At 45.8% G+C, this 18232-nt stretch overlaps 1 protein-coding gene across 1 annotated transcript; it reads left to right on the forward strand.

Annotated features, from left to right (window-relative positions):
* Positions 1–8537: 8537 nt before the first annotated feature.
* LOC131888414 (uncharacterized) lies at positions 8538–17195 on the forward strand. Its single transcript, XM_059237263.1, has 3 exons — positions 8538–10463; positions 13347–13494; positions 14205–17195. Exons 1-3 carry the CDS (start codon positions 10104–10106, stop codon positions 16538–16540), a joined length of 2844 nt encoding a protein of 947 aa, XP_059093246.1. The 5' UTR covers positions 8538–10103; the 3' UTR covers positions 16541–17195.
* The last annotated feature ends 1037 nt before the right edge of the window (positions 17196–18232 follow it).

Raw genomic sequence — 18232 nt, forward strand, 5'->3', positions numbered from 1 at the left:
CATCTCGATAAGTTCATATTTTTTTTCAATAACACCAATGTTTGTCAATCGCAATTCAGCATGTTCATTCAGAGAATGAAGGGGTCGTCCGACCGACCATTTCACCATGGACGGAGGGAAGGACGGAGGGATGGATGGATGAAGGCATGTTTGTGGGCATCTAATCCATCCATCCCCTTCTCTGATGTACGAAGTATGTTGTACTAGTACGTGTTTCAGGCCGTCAAGAAGATCCCCCTTCTCTCTCCCTCTCCATCCACCTTCAGCTTCACCTCCTTCCAGTTGGGTGTAAGCACAATTTCTGTACATTTTTACCTGAATTGCATAAACAATCCCAACTGCCAATAACTTGCCACATGAAATTGGGAGACCTACTTTTCCTTGCCGCAAGCTTAACATAAAGTTCAAATCTTTAGCCCAGTGAGTACTAGTGAATGCTTTAGTCCTCCCGGCTGAAGTATTCAGTGATAGAAGAAGTCCTAGGTAGTAGTAGTAGTAGTAGTTGTTGTTGTAATAGCAAGCCACGATCGGGCACCTCTCTCGCTTCAATCCGATCGCAAGGAGGACGAGAAGAAGGAGGAGGAGGACGAGGAGGAGGAGGAGGGCGAAGAAGAAATAAGAGGCGGTGTTGGTGCTGGAGCTGGAGGTGGTGGAACTGCAGCAGTTAGTTCAGTTTACAATTTTCAGAACACAAAATCTTTCCTAAGTGCAGTAGTATCATTCAAGTCAGCTCAGTTTGTGTACAACATTGAAGCAGTACCAGCAGCGCTCTTAGAAGTTCAGTACTTATGTTGGAGTTGCTGTAGAAATAGTAATAGTAGTAGTAGTAGTAGAAGGGCTGGTAGCATTCAGTGTTGCGGTGGATTTGAAGCCCGAGCTGCCGTTTTTGTTGAACTACTACTATTGACTGGTGAACTGTTCAGTGTTCAGAAAGGATGGAAGCAGGCAAGCCCAACATGAGATAGATAGCATTGAACGAACTCTTATAACTTCTACTAAACTATTCCGACTTAAACATTGGGAATTGGGAGAGAAAGAGAGACAGAGTAAAAGAGAGTCGCGTAAGGTGAGCCAAAGGAAAGAAGGGTGTGCACTGTGGTGATAGCAATGATGGTGGTGTTGGTGGTGGCGGTGGCACAGCACAGCACACCCAGAGGATGAGAACGGAAAACGGAGAGGGGGGAGGGGGGAGCATTGCCGAGGCAAATCAACTTATAACAAACACACCATAGTGTTTAGCAATCGCAGTCAGTCCCAGTCCTCTTACTCTGGGTTGAATGTTGGCCCCCCCAACACTCGATCGTTTTTGTGAGTAAAATGCTGGTGCAGCCGATCACCATCATCATCAAGCTTCTCGTCGTTGATGTTGACGGTGTTGCCGTTGATCATTATAATAATAATAATGATAATAATAATAATAATGATAATGATAATAGGAATAGGAACATTGTTGTCGTCGTCGATGTATCGAGTGCGTTTAAAACTGAATATCGCCATTGAGGCGCTCTCACAAAAATTGTATATGAAACGAGCGGAACTGCTCAAAACTTGGAACAAAACTGAGGCTTTCGGGCCAGGGCAAATGTAACTTTTCCGTAGTAGTTGTGTTCAATTCTCTACCTAAAATAGATAGAGGCTAGGTGGGTATGCAAATGAACACAAAATAAACGCTCTGATAACCGCCAATAAGAACGCGAGTTTGTTCAAATACAGCGCCATTTCCAAATAAGACCTTCACTGTATATTATGTCGAGCTCAACCAAGACAGACGCTTGTTGGCAAATATCATATTTTCACTTGGAATGACGATAATAATCGACGTCATCCTTACCACCACGACCATCATCTTCATCATCGTCATCATCATCATGGAGATCAAGATAGCTGTTTTGATCATGTTAGAGTGAAAGAAAGGAGAGGAAATGCTTGAACATTCATCGTTACCACCAATCATGATCAATGCTTTAGAGCACTCCTCGTATCCAGGCATTGAAATGCGTCGAACACTTCACCAGACTCTTTGAGCCAAGCGGAGCCACAAATATCTCGTTAATACAACTACGGCTACTCTTGTGACGAGGTAGAGAAAGGGATAAAACTAAGAAGCTCAAGCAAACATCTTCCAATCGGATATTCGGTAAAAACAGACTTAGTTATGTCAAGCCTGGCCTGGTCTGCACTCTACACCATGAGCCTTTGTATCGGTAGTAGTACACTTTATGCATATCAGCCGCCGCCTCACTTGCATCATTTGTACATAGTAGCCAGCAGAGCCCAATACTGCTCAACGTATCTTGAGAACCACATCAAACATTTGCTCATTCTGATTTACAATGCCAAATTTCCAACCAAACATGCACAATCCTTGGCGTCTTGGTGCTCGTCGTTTTCTCCATCTTCTTCCCCGCTATCCTCAGTCAACGCCATATATACAGTATATATCTACAGTACTCGACGTTCTCTACGTACGTAGAGTGACTCTTCCTAACGTTGCCTGACTGCTCGTTCGTTCTTAGTTCGTCGGTGCTGTTGGCACTGTTGCCCACATACTACTGTACAATAAAGTGAGCCAGAAGGAAAATGCAATATCTGAACATGAATATTGAGAACAACTTCAACAACAGGAACAACTCTCAAACAATCTCCCAAACTAAAGTTATGTCCTTTGTTTGAATATTGCTGGTGCCGTGACTGGCTCAGTGCTCTGTTCACTCTCTGGTAGTGGATCCATAGCCATCAAAGCCCCCGAGAGCGAGCTTCAGACACACAGAAAAAGAAAGACAGAACAAGAACAGAAAAAGCATATATTAAGCTGTTTCAGTTCCAATATTACTTATGTGGGGCTTCTAAACGAACTCTAAACCCCAGTTTCTTGTGCATGTAATTTGTTTTACTAAAAGAGGGCCAAATCATATCCGAGCGTGGTCAGCGCTCTCTCTCCATGGAAAAATTAGTGGAATCCAAGAAAACGATTAAGTAATGATACATATGGGAGATGGTTCCAGCGCAGTTGGTTAACGCGCGACCGAGCTCAGCTCGGGTTCATGGGTTCGATCCCAGGTCTCCCCCCCTCCCCCTCTTCTAGTGGATCATCGCCTCGAATGGCGCTCCTTGAACCAAGAAATGGACACGACTCGATGACATGCCAACACAAATATTGTAAAATAACGGATCCAATGAGACATTCTCGCAATAAAGGCCTACAAAATACATGATTATACAAATGCAACAATATTCCACAATGAAAGTACACCCAAGTACAATTTTGTACATTTACACACAGTTATATCATACTTCTGAGCAGAAAAGAGAAATGGTTCTTTTTTTACAAGGGTGAAAGATGGCACATAATGTAACAATTTCTAACTTGATCCCCATATGAATGCTTTTATCTAATAAATAGAAAGCTGTTATTGCATGTACCAACCATCCCATTTGTTGTCAACTCTCGCATTGATAATGCTTTCATATTAACAATGTTAATCAGTCGTCAAGACATGTCGTGCTAAGAAATGCCACTTTGAATAGATGAAAAAAACCTAATAAAAAGTCAAAACTTGGGGCTCAGTTGATATACCGTTTGTAACATTCCAATTCGTCTTACGAAATATGACACAAACGGGTTAGTAGGATTTTGGTTTAATCCATGGCTGCCTGTTGTAGCGATGGACCATTACGATACTGTCAGCCAACTGTATGTAGTTATAGTTGAACAATGAACCATTAAACAAAGCGAGAGGAACCACGGAAAGTAGCTTTCAGTTGATTCTGATTACCAATCAAACCTTCGACGTCAATTTTCTGTGCCCATATATGTCGTTCTAATCTCCTATAGAGCGGTCGAGCTGATGTTGGTTATTCTAGTTTTTTAAGGAGGAAAAACGAAACACCTGGCTGTGGTAAAACATAGTAGAGACGGTAGCCAACCTAACGAACGACTAAGGAACCACTTACATACACGACCGGCTCTCCCCCCCCCTCCCCAAGTTGATCCACCATGCAGGGCTTGCCCTCGCGTGGCCTTGAAATGGTTGTTGGTTGTACTTATTGGTTGCGTTCCATTCTGATATTACTGTACTCGCCTAACTTATCTTTGCAATTGTTTGATCAATACGAACACCAGATATACTTTATAGGTTCTAAGCAGGACGTCGTCGACTTTGTTCCACCATGTCGTCGCCGTTTGTATGGAGATCAGAATGAAGGTCTAGGTGCCGAGTGCTTCTCGAGTACCACAACGCGTGGACAATTTCATGCATGCGGTATACCGGGTACGTAGTATACCGTAAGGCTCCATCCATTTAAGGAGGGAGAAGTCATCGACGGTGCTCAAGTGAACGTCCGTCGTTTGGTGGGGTCAATATTGCAAGCGCTTCTTAGGGCAATTTTTTTCCCGCAGCCAAAAATGTCATTGCAATGCATTGACTCACATGTGCATTTGATTCATTTTGGAACCTTTAATGACACCCAAAGAAAAGACGGGTTGAAGAGCATTCCAATAAATTTTGCAATCTACCTTCAATGTCTCCAGCTTCATTCATCTATTCATTTTAATGACATCTCATAGGCATTGCACAAGTACTGTTGAGAACTGGAAATCTGGCCGTGGTCATGACGGACAAGCTAATGAATTGTCCGAGCCTGCAATAATGTCAGCGCCCCGTAATATCGCGGGTTATTTTCTTGTCAGATCTTGGCCAAGCCTTGAAATTTCTCTTCATTCAAACCGTTTTATTTGAAATTTATCATCCTCACTGGTAAGATAGGTGCTGCTCTGGACATCTCTGTTGACATCATAGTCTGGTATCGTAAAAGCGTTAGCTTATTGATTAGTAGTGTGGATACGATCGCCTGATGGTTGCGACAATCGAGCCTCTAGAGCCACATTTTCTCTTAGTAAACTTTGTCGTCGCATTTGATAAGTTCAAAGACACAATTCTGGTTGGTTGTGCGTATGCTTTACCTACCAAGACTGGTACAACCATCAGCACTATTGCCACTACCATCAGTACCACCGCTATACCACCAGTCCGACCACGACGACCGTCATGGCCCGCAGAAGAGTCTTTTCAGCATTTGGTGGTACTCTCTCTTTATTCTAGTTGCATTGGCACCCTTCTTCTCTTTCGTTCGTCTTTCTCAATGATTGACCCAGCCCGATCCAAGCTCTTTCCATCCTCTCGGTCTTCTCTTCCAGTTGTATGTACTTTGGTAGGTACATTTTACGTTGAATGCTCTGAGCGACATACCGGCTCTGTCGGTCCCGTCTCCAACGCTGTCATCAACCTAACAGAGCGCTTTAGCAGTTAGGAGAATTTTCTATAAGCTGGCACAATACTACAACGACTACCAGCACCAGCACCACTATCACCACCGCTGACTGATACCACCCGACCAACTCGATCTGCTCCTCGGAACAGTCGCAGAACTGTGCAACCGTCTCTTCTCTTAGGCTTTAGAGTGTTAGCTGGCTTAGTTGCAATCAAACAACTTTTTGGGGCGAGTAGCAAGGGAGGGCGGGGGGCGCAAATGCTAACAGTGAAAGAAGAGCTGCTTTTATAAGGCTAGCTGGTCTTAAGTATAAGAAGGTGCAGACTTAAAGAGAAGATTGGCCAGATCAGCCAGAAATCGTGCAGGTTGTACCAAAGACTCGACTAGCATTGGAAGTAATGGGATTGAACATCCAAAACATCCGCTCACTCACTCACTCACTCACTCACACACATACGTACTTACACACACATACATACATACATACACACATTGGATAACAGCCATCATAACCTAGCTCGATTGATCAAGCTTTTAGGCGATTTTAGCCTTAACGGTCGTCGTCTCTCTACATTTTCAAACAAAGAGCTGCCTCTTCCTCCTCGAGTTCGACACAAGCTATGAAGCTAAGCCAAGATCAATAGTTAGCTATTGTTTACTCGCAGTATCATGTTGAACGAGGGGCTACATCAAACCTATTTGAGGGAGAGAAACTGAAAAGCAGTACAATTCGGCATTACCAATAATACAAGGCTGCAAAGACACCTGAGAAAGTACATCCCTCTGAAGGTCACCGTACTTTAATAGCCATGTAGGTCAAGCGCACAATAAATTGCCCAATATATAGAAAAGTTTAAGCCTTCAACAACTAAAGCTCCCATTTAGACCTCAATATCAAACTGCAAATCGTTACCAATCACTTCAACTCGGCAAACGGAGCTCGAGCCGGAGCGACCCAATTCCTTCCAAAATTGATCTGGCTTCAAGCATCCATCTCCCCTGAACCACCTGGCATCATAGATGGTATTCGGTGGAAGAAATAAAAGGCAGCTCCAATTGCGCTTGATACCATTGCAAATAGAGGAATATTTCGATTATGGATATCCACCACCACTCCCGCCTTGCTCGGGTCCGTCAGATTTGGGGAGGACGGGGGCATCCTTCGCGCAATCTTCATCCATCCATCCATCCATCCGTCCATCCACTCTGAGTCACTCCTTGAGTGAGGGAGTGAGTGTCTGCCCTACAAACCAACCTGCTCATGGATTTGCGGTCAATGTCTTGTCTCCTCCACTATCAGCTCGACGTACGATGACGATGGTTGAAGGCAGAGCCTCGCCGATGATCATCTATGCGATTGTGCTTACTGCTTGCTCTCTTGGAATTGTCAATGGCACACAACAAGCATTCGTCGCCATCATTTCTTTGGAGACCCCGAGTCAGTCTCCTACGTAGTGTACTTACGTATGTACGTCTCCGAACCTACCACTCCTTTTGAGTTGGTGAATTTTCCACCATCAGGAGCAAGGTCTGCTGGCCTGAGAATGCCGAGATATCCAGTGCTGTACTGGTGTATGTAGTACGTCCTCAACCCGGTTCGTTCTTGCAGGGGGATTGGGGATTGAGAATTTAGGATTTGGGCGGTGCAAGTCCTCAATTTACAAATTTTGATTGACCCTGTCCGGAACTTTGGCGCTTTCGTCTCAACTGGTCTCCATCACTTTTCAGCAGTGCTTCCAACATTGTGGTTTGGAAAAACGCAAACATCAAACAAATTCGACACATTCGATTCGGGAATAGGAAAGACGGACGGAATGGATATTGGGCTGACAAAACTTACTTGCTTAATAGACATCAACCCAAAGATGCTAGGTCATGGAGGGAGGACATTCCTTTAGCCAGCAAGCGAAGTATCCAAAGACATGTCCATAGGTATTCGAGAGTTTTCGATGACGCAACAAGATCAATCTATGACGACACTAGAACAACCCCTCATGAGCAATGCTTGTCAGCTCTTCTTGTCGATCTCGTTCATCGACGACGTGTTCGTGGTGCTCATCGTACTCGTCGTCCACCCCGTCAGCGTCAAGTCGAGATCGTGCTCGTCCTGCTTGTTCACCCTGGGCTTGCTTGCCTCTTCTGTTTCTCTCCTCCTCCCGTTCGTTCCTTCGATGATGACGGCCAGAACTCAAAAGGAGAAGAAGCACGGACTGCACTTGAAAACCAGCAGAATTTGTTGGGCCGCCACATGCACTTGCCTGCTGCGGGCGCAAGTTCATTTTTGAACCCTGCAAGTTCAGTTGAATTCAAGTAACCAGAATGCGATGGAAATGGTGGAGGAGTACTTTGGCCCGGCGCGTTTCTATAATTTTGTTCGTGGGGCAATTCATAGAATGTTGCGCAGTCACCATATATGAACATGGGAGGTTAACTCGAGATCTGTCGGGAACAATTGGGAAGGGTGTTCTTTTCGGGCAAAACTTGACCGTGAACATGAACATGAACACCATCTTGCATGACCAACTCTAGCGGTGGTGGGGGACACATTGATGGACATGACCGTATAAGATGGGCCTCAAGAGGCGAATTGCGTTTAGAGTGTCATGACCGGCTGAAAAGTTATTCTGTCGTATTCTTACCCTGCGAGGAGGAATACATTTGTTTGGATGGGAACACGTGGGATTGACGGAGATTTGTAGCCCCATGAATCATACCACCAGTATGTTTTCTAGGAAAATGTATGTTTGCTCGTGTATGTCGTTAATGTATAAGCAGAGAACAGTATAATGAGCGCAGGGGCCTGCCTCCTCCACTAATATCAAGCCTAAAAGGCGGTTTGGTACACTCATAGATCTGGGCCTCTTTACAACTTCAAGGGTCGGAAATGGTTCAACATTCAAGCTTACCTATCTCTAACCACTGACGATTGTCGCACATTCCCCGTGCTCACGGTCCAAGAGGTCAAATCGCGTGTCGAATTGACCACCTCCTTCCCCATTTTCAGATCATCCGTTAGGCAACAGTAGGTTTCCATTAAATCTAACACTCGACACTGGGTCGCTTTGTTGGGATTGATAATTCGCAGTGAGGTCGATTGATGACCCCAGGTGCAACCTCATCTAGCTTACTCAAACATCTGTGGCGTCGGCGGGCACTCTGTGTCCGGCCGCACGTCGAATGCGTCCGGCCTTGTTTGTTGGATGTTCTTCGGTGGCGTCGTCTTCAGAATGGAGGTGAATGAAGCGGGTCAGTGAGGAAGGAGAGCTTCTCTCGGTGCGTCCGTCCGTTCCCTCCTCCGTCCGTGGGTGCGTTCGTTCGTTCTTTCGTTCGTTCGTTCGTTCGTTCCTTCTACTGGCGGGAATTCAGCTGCAGAAGAACAAGAAGAAGTGGAAGTGGAAGAGGGACTAAAAGTAGTTGGATCAGAAAGACAGGACTGGATGGAAATAATGTGAGTGAAGTGAGTGAATTGCAAGTCCTCCTCCAGAACAAGAGCACGACGCACGCACCACGATGTCAAGGTGGACCTGAGTAGCGATCTTGGTCACACCCGTTGTGTGCATCCTCTCGTCCATCCCTCTTCTGATATCCTATCCTCTTCTCTTCATTCAACTACCCCCTTGACCCACCAATATTATTATTATTATTATTATGATCATTATTATTGCCTCGCTGTTTATTCATTTGCTACCATGATATATGAATCAGCCGGTCTTCCGTCTCGTGTCTGGTCCTGAATCTGACGCTGTTTCTCCCTCACACGTTTCGTTTTCTTCATGACTGAGTGAGCTCTCGACTCTCGAAAAAACCAGCAAAATCCTCGCCAATCCTTGTCAAATCCACGACAAAGCTGAACCACCCATATTTGAGGGGGAACCTGAAAAGCCTTGCAAAATACTCTCAACCACCCATGTTTCTTCCAGAAGTGCCAAAAATTCATTTACATGCCTGCAACCACCGCGAGACCAGAGCCGGAGCCCAACCCATCCACCCTTGAATCCAGATTAGGTTGCCAATCAACCTTTGATTCATCGCCAACGATTCCAGCCGGGTCTTTGACTCTCTCTCTGTCTGTCTCTCCCTCTCCAGTAGTACTCGAAAGTCTGACAAAAGGTGGTTCGCTTGCTTGGAGCGTCATTGTTAACGTTTGTCACCCTTGTTTTCAACTGAAAGTTACCGCCGGTTGTGCCAGAACTCGATCTGAACCAGATTTCTTCTACAAAAGTGACCTTTCTCGTGCATTTGATGTGTGTGTGTGTATATGTGTTAATGTCCTCACTTCATCGCCCATCGTTGAAGATCACTTGGTGCTGAAGCAAGAAACACCAAAACCACCCGAGAGCCAACCCTCAACTTACCAACCAAACCACTCACTACAATCGCCATTTGTCTCTAGTTGACGGGCATTTTTCATCCCAAAGTGTCGATCGATCCGGAGCTAGCCTCATCTCAATATTTCAAGAGAACATTATCCTGTGGTGATCAGAAATTCAGATTCACCGTCAAGCCAACCAAGCTACCTTTGTGCGTGAAATTCATTTTGGATCTCGTCCTCTTGTCTCTCTATCTTACCCGAGAACAACCTCTTTGCTGTGACTTGAAACCATTTCCTAACTTGGGCGTGTTTACCAATCCCACAAGTGACGGAATCGAAACTCACTCCCCTCTCAAACAACATCCTCACTGGCTGTCGGTTTGAAATTGTGTGTGTGTGTGTGTTTCACTGTATCTCCTTGAAACTTGTTAAAGTTACCATGCATCATTGACTGTGAAACTCTGATACCAAGTAATCCGTTGGACTGATTCAGTGTGATCTCCCGTAATCTCTTCCCAACATGGCTTTGGTTCACAAGGCCAAATTGACCCATTACCTTAGCCCCACGACAAAACACGTGAAGGAGTTCTTCCATTCAGTGACCTCTCTGTACTCGGAGGGATGTCATACCGATCTCAACCTGGTCTGCGGGAGACCTGATTCCGACCACAAGGGCTCCTCCAAAAGTAAAAGTGATGGCCCCCTGGAGAAGTCAGAAACGGCCTCCACCGGGGCCTCGGAGAACTCTGACCCCCTGAACGAAGAGGATCGTCCCGCTTCCCGTGATTTAGAGCTCAAGGGCGATTCCGAGGAGGACGTGTCTGGTAAAACTGGACTCGATTCGTCATCGCCTGCGTTTCGGTGCTTCAAAACCCATCAGGTAAGAGATTCATCAGGGATACACATCAGGGATGAATGCCCAATCTATGTTCGGCGTTTATGCTACCTTGGGATGAACAACTGCCGGTCAACAAACAGACGGCTAGATAGTAGAGCTTAGGAGCTTAAAATGCCAACTTATATCGTCTGTACCCAGAAGCGCAGCAGGCAAATCGGACGGCTTACTGGCTTCCATGATGAACGTAGTGATCGAGCTGGTGCTCGCACCCACAACAGCGACGACTAGGACGAGTGCGACGGCACCAACTTCAACTACGACAACGCTGAGGCGTTGAGAGCTCATGTTGGCCCAAGCCAGACGTGTTCAGTGCTGTTGCTATTGCAATGGAAATACTGTAATCATAGAAGCTCTCCATAATGACTCTCTGATCGCTGGATGGAGAGTTGTGCAATGGGAACAGAAGAAATTCATCCCTACTACTCACTCAAAGGGAGTGAGTGCGATTTGAATTTCAATTAAAAATGGCCGTTCGGTTGCAGGCAAGAGCAGTTGCGCTTGGGCGTTTCAATGAAGGGTTGAGAAATATTGTAGAAGTGTTGATGTCTGAGACTGTTATCAGCCGAGCTAACACAAGTTGTCAAATTCGACTCCCTATTCTTTGGTTCGCTTCCAACCAACATGTCCCTCCCCTTCTTTTCCCTCAATCCTATTCTGTTTTAGTCTTCTCTTCGTTGTATTTTCGTCCCTGGTGGGCTTATGGAAGCTGAGTCTTTGTGGGTTGTTCAGAGTACAAAATAAGGTTATAAAAAGAACTAAAGCTCTGCGCTTCGCGCACAGTCCAAAAGGATGACGGCAGCGAAACAACTACAACAACATCAATAACTGTAACAGTTCTATAACTAAAAACTGTTCAGCGCGCCCTTTCCCTCTGTGGATGGAGCAGGTTCCACGCTGTTGTACAATCTACTTTGTTGTGAAAGAGGGCGTTGAGAAATAGCTTGAATACTCCTCGCACAAGTTCTTTGAAGGGTACACAAGCTTTTCTTTGTTTTAATGTAACACACGCACGCACGCTCTACTCGCAAACATAAGAGTAGTAGTAGTAGTAGTAGTAGTTGTAGTAGTTGTCGTCGTCGTAGTAGTTTTGATGGTGGTGCCAAATGAAAGAGGCAACTACCAAGGAACTACCTACGTCCTCCTCAACGGGAGAAAGACGAGCATGAGTTGAAAAACAGAAAACAGAGCGGCATTTTCGTTCCCTCTTCCGTCCGAACCCCCCCCCCCCCCCCCCCCCCCCCCACGTGTGTGAGAAGGAAGGCAGGAAGGCCACCGGACTGTGTTCCCTTCGCAAGCGCACGTAGTTCCTACAAAATTCAACTGAGTCGTCTACCCCCAGAGTACATCCCGAGCCCCGAGCGCAGTGGTTCCAACCGTGAGAGTGGAACCAGTCCAAAGTACATCTACGAGAAGGAGCCTCTCGGTCGTTTTCCATGTACTCTTGGTTCAAGTCGTCTCCATCGTCGTCTTCGTCTTCTTTCTCCTCTGTCTCCTCCGTCTCCTCCGTCTCCTCTCCTCTTCCTCCTCTTCCTCCTTCCTCCTTCGTCTCTCGCTTGATATCAAGTGGGAACAAATCTGTCGTTGCATGCCCCCCTCGTTTGCCAGTAGAAGGCACACGAGATGGAACAACCCACCGCGAACCAAAGGAAGGAAGGAAGCGGAAGACGGACAAGTCGATGCAGAAATCAAACTCTTGCTCGATGAAATGCTTTTCGATACAAGTACTGATGAAGTTCAGAGGCTGTCGGAAACCCGCGAAGGGTAGCGGTTGAGTTCAAGTTGGTTAGCTGGTTTCTTCGCTGGCCTGTATGCTTGCTTGCTTGCTTCCTTGCTTACTTGCTCAATGCTCGCTTACTTGCCCAGCTTTGCTGTTGGAACACAGTATGAGAGCCATAAGAGATGACGGGTTGGTGGCGGTGGTGGGAACAAACGAACGAATGAACCAACGAACCAAAGAAGGCAACCGCGTGGTAGGGAGGGTTCGATGTTGTTGGGCTCTTCCCGTGGCTTGACGGAGAAGGAACAGGACAAATGACCATGTTGGCAGTCAAAAGGGGAACCTGAACACGAGGGGAAACAGCTGGGAAGAGGAAGGGGTGGCTTCCGGAACTCATCCCAATCACCATGTACCGTAGGGCCTCTTTCCTACTTCTCCTCTCCTAGCTCGCCACCACTCACTCCACTGAGGAGAGATTGAGAAATTTGGCTTTCTCTCAATTTGAAAATTTATCGATTTTATTGTGATGTCCCTGAGGAGGAAGCGATTGGCTCCACTGCTAAATCCTTTACTCTTTAATAATGGTATTTTAGTCTTTGGCTCTCCTCTCAATCCCCCCTCTCTCACTCTTTCCGCCTCTCCTCGATCGTCTCCTGCGGCCGTGGTGGGTGCCGTGGTGCCAATAGGTTGAAGGAGGTCGCTGCCGGTTCGTTCTCAAACTCCCAGTCTTTGGCTCTAGTTCCACTTTAATCCCAAATTGGGAACGCTGTGGGCTCATCAACTTTTAGGAGTTTAACAGTTCTTCCTCAATTCCTATTGGTTAGGAGAGTGGGGAGTGGAAAAATCAATACGTTTCACATCTAACGATATTCTCTTCTCTTGTGATAGAAATCCCTCGCAAGCGCAGAGTTAGGAAACGTTTCCCAAAAGTATACTGGAGCATTAAAAGATGTATGGTTAACCGCTCATTTCATTAGTCTTCTCATAATGGTCAAAATGATTTTCGAGACAACTTCGACAAGCGAACCAATGAAGCAAATGAGAGAAAGAGGCTTTAATTTGTGAAATTGTCGAAAGTCCCAAAGAATGCGCTGAACCATATGGCCACCCCGATTGATAATGAATTTGTTCTTTCCTTTTGATTTCAGTTAATGCTGGCCAGTTGTAGTCCATTTGTGAGGAAACTCATTCAAGACTCCAAGAACAATGACAAATGTTCTTGCGATAATGTTACCATCATGCTACCAGACTACGAAGCCATCACCATCAAGAACCTTCTGAGCATTATCTACACAGGTTTGTATTTTCCTTAACTGGTGGCATGGCGTTAATTGTTATTTGAAGAATCATACAGCAGAATGTGCTTTGTCGGAAAAACACATCTGTTTGGCTTTTGAGGCAGGAAGCGGATTGGTGGTGGTGTGTCATTCAATCCGTTTCTTCACCTGCCTTCGTTGAAGTACCTATAACTTACTTTACGAACATCGCATACACACACTCTTCAACTTCACACACATTCATGTAGCATTACTATTTCGTCTTGTTTCGACTTCCACTTGTTCTACGAATTCTAATTTGACTTTTCATAGAAGCTCTTAAAAAGGCAAAAAATGACTGCCTTGCCTGGGTTAGGTTTCAACTGAAATGCATTGAATTCAAGTTTATTTCGCAAGACACTCAACAACTCATGGTTTTGTCTTACACGCGCTCATGGTTCATGAATGATGGAATTATTGTTTCTGAGTTGTTATTTCCTTCCCTTTTTCAATAACAATATGAAAATAAATCACAACAATCTTCTTCAAGAAAGAAACTTAGTTTTACCATGCACGAATTGGAATAAGATCTAAAAGAAAAATTAGCCAAGTGATGTATTTTTCAAGCAACGTCGTTTCAGCTTCAATTCTTTCATCCGATTTCGACTCGCGCGGCAATTTAGGTTGTTGTCAAGTTTGTGACTGATTGCCTGGTTTGAACGCTAATCAGATACAAATTTCCGCTTTCAGGAACCAGCTTAGGCAATTGCTCTGTCAAGGAACTGAAGTCACTGATTGCAGCTCTCCAAATCGATATTACCAAGCTAACCACTCTGACTCCGTCCGGAAACAGGGACCATGGTGAATTCCCAGATGTCGAACAAAACTTCACCGAAGCTGATCAGGGAGAGGACAACGGGCCCAACGTCCCATCGCCTGCTTCGGACCTCTTCAATCACAATCTTCCCGACGAGGACGAACCAGCCGACGACGAGATGCTCGAGGTCACCCCCGAGGTGCAAATGTTCTTTGGGGGCCACTTCCTGGCCGAGAACGGAGATGAAGAGACTGACAAAGATTCTCCGGGAAAGCATCATGGGAAAGAGAACCAGCATAATGGAAGCTCCAATCTCATGGAGCAATCGCTTCAACGCTTTAAAGAAATGGCCAGAATGAACAACACGCCCCAAAAAGCGGCCGTTTACGAAAACGGGACGAACACTCCTACGCGTTCGGATAGCACTGATAATAGTCTACTTGTACGCCCATCGTCCACACACTCATCTATTCTGGGCGGAGCAGACATGCTCTCCGACGGTCACGATAATCGGGCGTACGTATGCCGATTGTGCGGAAAAGCAAGCGGCAATGGGGCATCACTGTTCGCTCATCTTTTGTACCCTCATTACGCCCATTTGTGGCGAACTGAGATCCCTCATCGTGCGGCCAAGTACGATTGCAAAGAGTGCACTTATACCACCACCAAACGTCAGCATTTCGTGATGCATGTGGCCCGAGTCCATGACGATCTGAGGAGAAAACTGGCAGCTCTGGGCGAGAATCTCGAAGTGTTGGAAAATCTCACTCAGAAATCTCACAACAGCAACGACAGAATCATATCCAATATTGCCAAAGGTATTTCGCCTGATGATCCATACGGCCAAGATGAGTCCTCCATGCCGGCTACCACCATCAAGGAGGAAACCATCGACGGACCTGCGGTCTATGCAAACCCAAGCAAGGATCAAAACACGTCCATGTCTGCGGAGACTGCCGCTAATCTCGAATCCTTGAAGACAGCGGCTCTTATGTCACCGTACGAGAATATCAATAATCGCTATCCTCGCGGTTACAAGCCTTTCGTGAAGTGCCGACTCTGTGGAAAGTCATGGAAGGGCAAGGATAACTTCTTCACTCACTTGGTGTCAACCCATTTCAAGTATATGTGGGCCAACGAAGTGCCTAAATCCGCAGATATGTACCACTGCCACGTTCCTGGATGCTCGTACCAGAGCAAGTACCGATACAACTTCCTCTTCCACCTGGCAGGCAAACATAAACAGCTTAAGCACAAGTTAGCCCAAGAGGGGATTCCTCCAGATGTACTGATCCCCATCGAAACCGATGGCAGTGAGTTGGAAGGACCGGACGACACGAATGGAACTGGACCGAGCTCGTTGAACTCCTCGTCCTTGCTGAGCAGTCCAGCTGATCTTCTCCGTCAGTCCAAGATCCTTATGCACCAACAAAAGGTGATGAGTGCCACAACCACCCCAGCCACGCCTTCTCCGACGGTTAAGAGTGGTGGCGGCCATCCGGGTGGGAAACCCAATGCCAACAACACCCGTCTGATTTGCCGCGTGTGCAAGAAAATGTCATACAATCATACGTGCCATCGCCAACATGTGGTTGGCAAGCACTTCCAGGCCTTCTGGGCCCACCTCTCCGCTGATGGTTTGGGAGTGTTCAATTGTCACCACCCCGGATGCTCTTACAAGACTCCCAACCGATCTGTTTTTGTCATTCATCTGGCGTATGTCCATTCAGAACTCAAAGACAAACTCATTGCCAGTGGAAAGGATCCGAACTGTGCGAATCCCGACGTGTATGGGAAACGAAAGCACAGACGGACCTTTTACGAGGCACCCCCCACCAATGGAGGGGGGGCAACGGGGTCGTTGGCTGATTTAACCGGCAGCCCAGCCATGGACGGCAACCTCTCAGCTCAGCTATCTTCCGCCGCGGCCTCCCTCTTTGGCAATGGATTCAGCCTTCAGGCCGTGACCCAGCAGTTGCAGCAGCACATTCTCAGCCAGCAGTTGATGCTCCAGCAACAACAGCAACATCAGCAACATGAATCTCCCGCTCGGAACGATAACAAGCGGCCGAAACTGCATCATGCACGTGTTCCCGAAGAGGGTGAAATGGATCTGCGCATCCCCGAAGAGGTGGACGATGAGGAGGAGGAAGAAGAAGAGGACGACGTTGAAGACCTCGATGACTATGACCAAAGTTTGCTAAACCAGTCGGGTGCGAATGTCGGTGGTGCTGCTTCGGCTGAACATGCTTCCAATATGTCGTGGTAATCCCAGATTGCCCGGCTTGATCAACTTGATCCTCCAAGAATTAACACAACCTACACAACAAGACAATTCTCCATTTCCTCAAACTTACCAAAAAGCTCGTTTGAATCCCAAACCTACTTACCATTATTATACCCCACTCTCTTCTGCTCTCTAGCGGCAGCCTAAACCGAAATGCTACGGCGCTCTACTTTTCTCACGGCTCGCTCTCGGCCTTCTAGTGTATTCTATTTTATAAAAAACTATTTAAGTCCGTGTCCGCTCCCCCCAGTACAGAATTGTCATTTATTCCCACTACTACCAAACCAAACAACTGTCTTCGTTTTTGTGTCCTCGAAACCTCTAGTAGATTACCACCCGACGAACCTCCGTCCTTGGTTCCTTAATGACTCCCCACTCACTCGAACTCTGTCCCCAAACGATATAGGTTAATTTTGGTTGTTGCGGCCACGGCCGTGGCATGAACGAATCCTTTCTTGTTCCGTTTTTTTCCTTTACTTACGATTTTTTGTTCCTTGCCTCTCTTCGTCAGAGTGATCCCTTCACCAATCCCGCCAAGATTCATTCGTGCGCGGGAGATGAGATACCTTTTGAATGTACATCGTCGAGCTATCAACAAAGTATTTGTAGAATAGAACTTGCCTTACATGCAAACTAATATCGCGGCTTCCAATTGTGTTTTGCTAGATGCAGATCGTATATACAATGCTAAAAGTATGCAGTTGAACGTCCAAGAGAAATCAAACCTATCATTCGGAGCTCGTCCGTCGCCCCTAGCTTTGTCGATTATACGATACTCGCCTTGCTTGCGAGGTATTGTATTCTTGAAATCCGACGTCGACCAACCAATCGAACTCGTCGGGTTCGGTTTGAATCATGAGACTCCCACCGATTCCACGAAAACCACATTGGCTTCCTTAACAAAACAAAGCAAAGAAAGAACGAACGACCGAAGCGAGTCGACTTCCACCTTTTGACCCTTCGAACAACAAAGCTACTTTTATAATAAAAATGCTCATGGATAAAAATTCTCACAAAAATAGATCTGTACGAACGATAATCATGGTCGCACCAGGATATTGAGCTTTTGGATGGCTTCGACGTATATCATCATCATTATTATCATCATCATTGCAGTATAATTAAGTTTGGCCTTAACCATGTCAAATAAGATATAAACAGGAAAATAAAGAAAAAAAAACATTTTCCAATGAAATCATCTCCCAAGTGTTCTTTAGATGAAGCTCTAGAAGTTTCATATGAACTGCCCGACTTATCGTCCTTCGTTCTTAAACATTGAATGCTCTCGTTTGCTGAGACAGGAAAATCGTCTCGAAATTTGTTTGACAAAAACCATTTATGATAATTAGGTCTAGGAAAAACAGAAAATACCTAAAGCCTAGGGTTTTCCCTTTCTCGTCAAATTATGTACAAATTACCTAAATCGCCAATTCGGGGGGAAATTGCCCTTTTTTCTACCTTTTTTGGTGTTTGATTTGATGGGATGGATTTGATTGTTGATTGGATTGTTGTGACTGTTTGTGGAATCATTTTGCCCCTAATTGCTCAAAAGTGAAAATAAAAAATGGCTATCAACTTCAGTAATATTGTTCAAATTTACTAATGCAATATCTTATGATGAAACAATATGGGACTCTTGTTTGCTCACTAATTGTGTTTTAGCTGTCATGTAAA

Source organism: Tigriopus californicus, chromosome 10, assembly GCF_007210705.1.
Source record: "Tigriopus californicus strain San Diego chromosome 10, Tcal_SD_v2.1, whole genome shotgun sequence".
Classification (NCBI taxonomy): Eukaryota; Metazoa; Arthropoda; class Copepoda; order Harpacticoida; family Harpacticidae; genus Tigriopus; species Tigriopus californicus.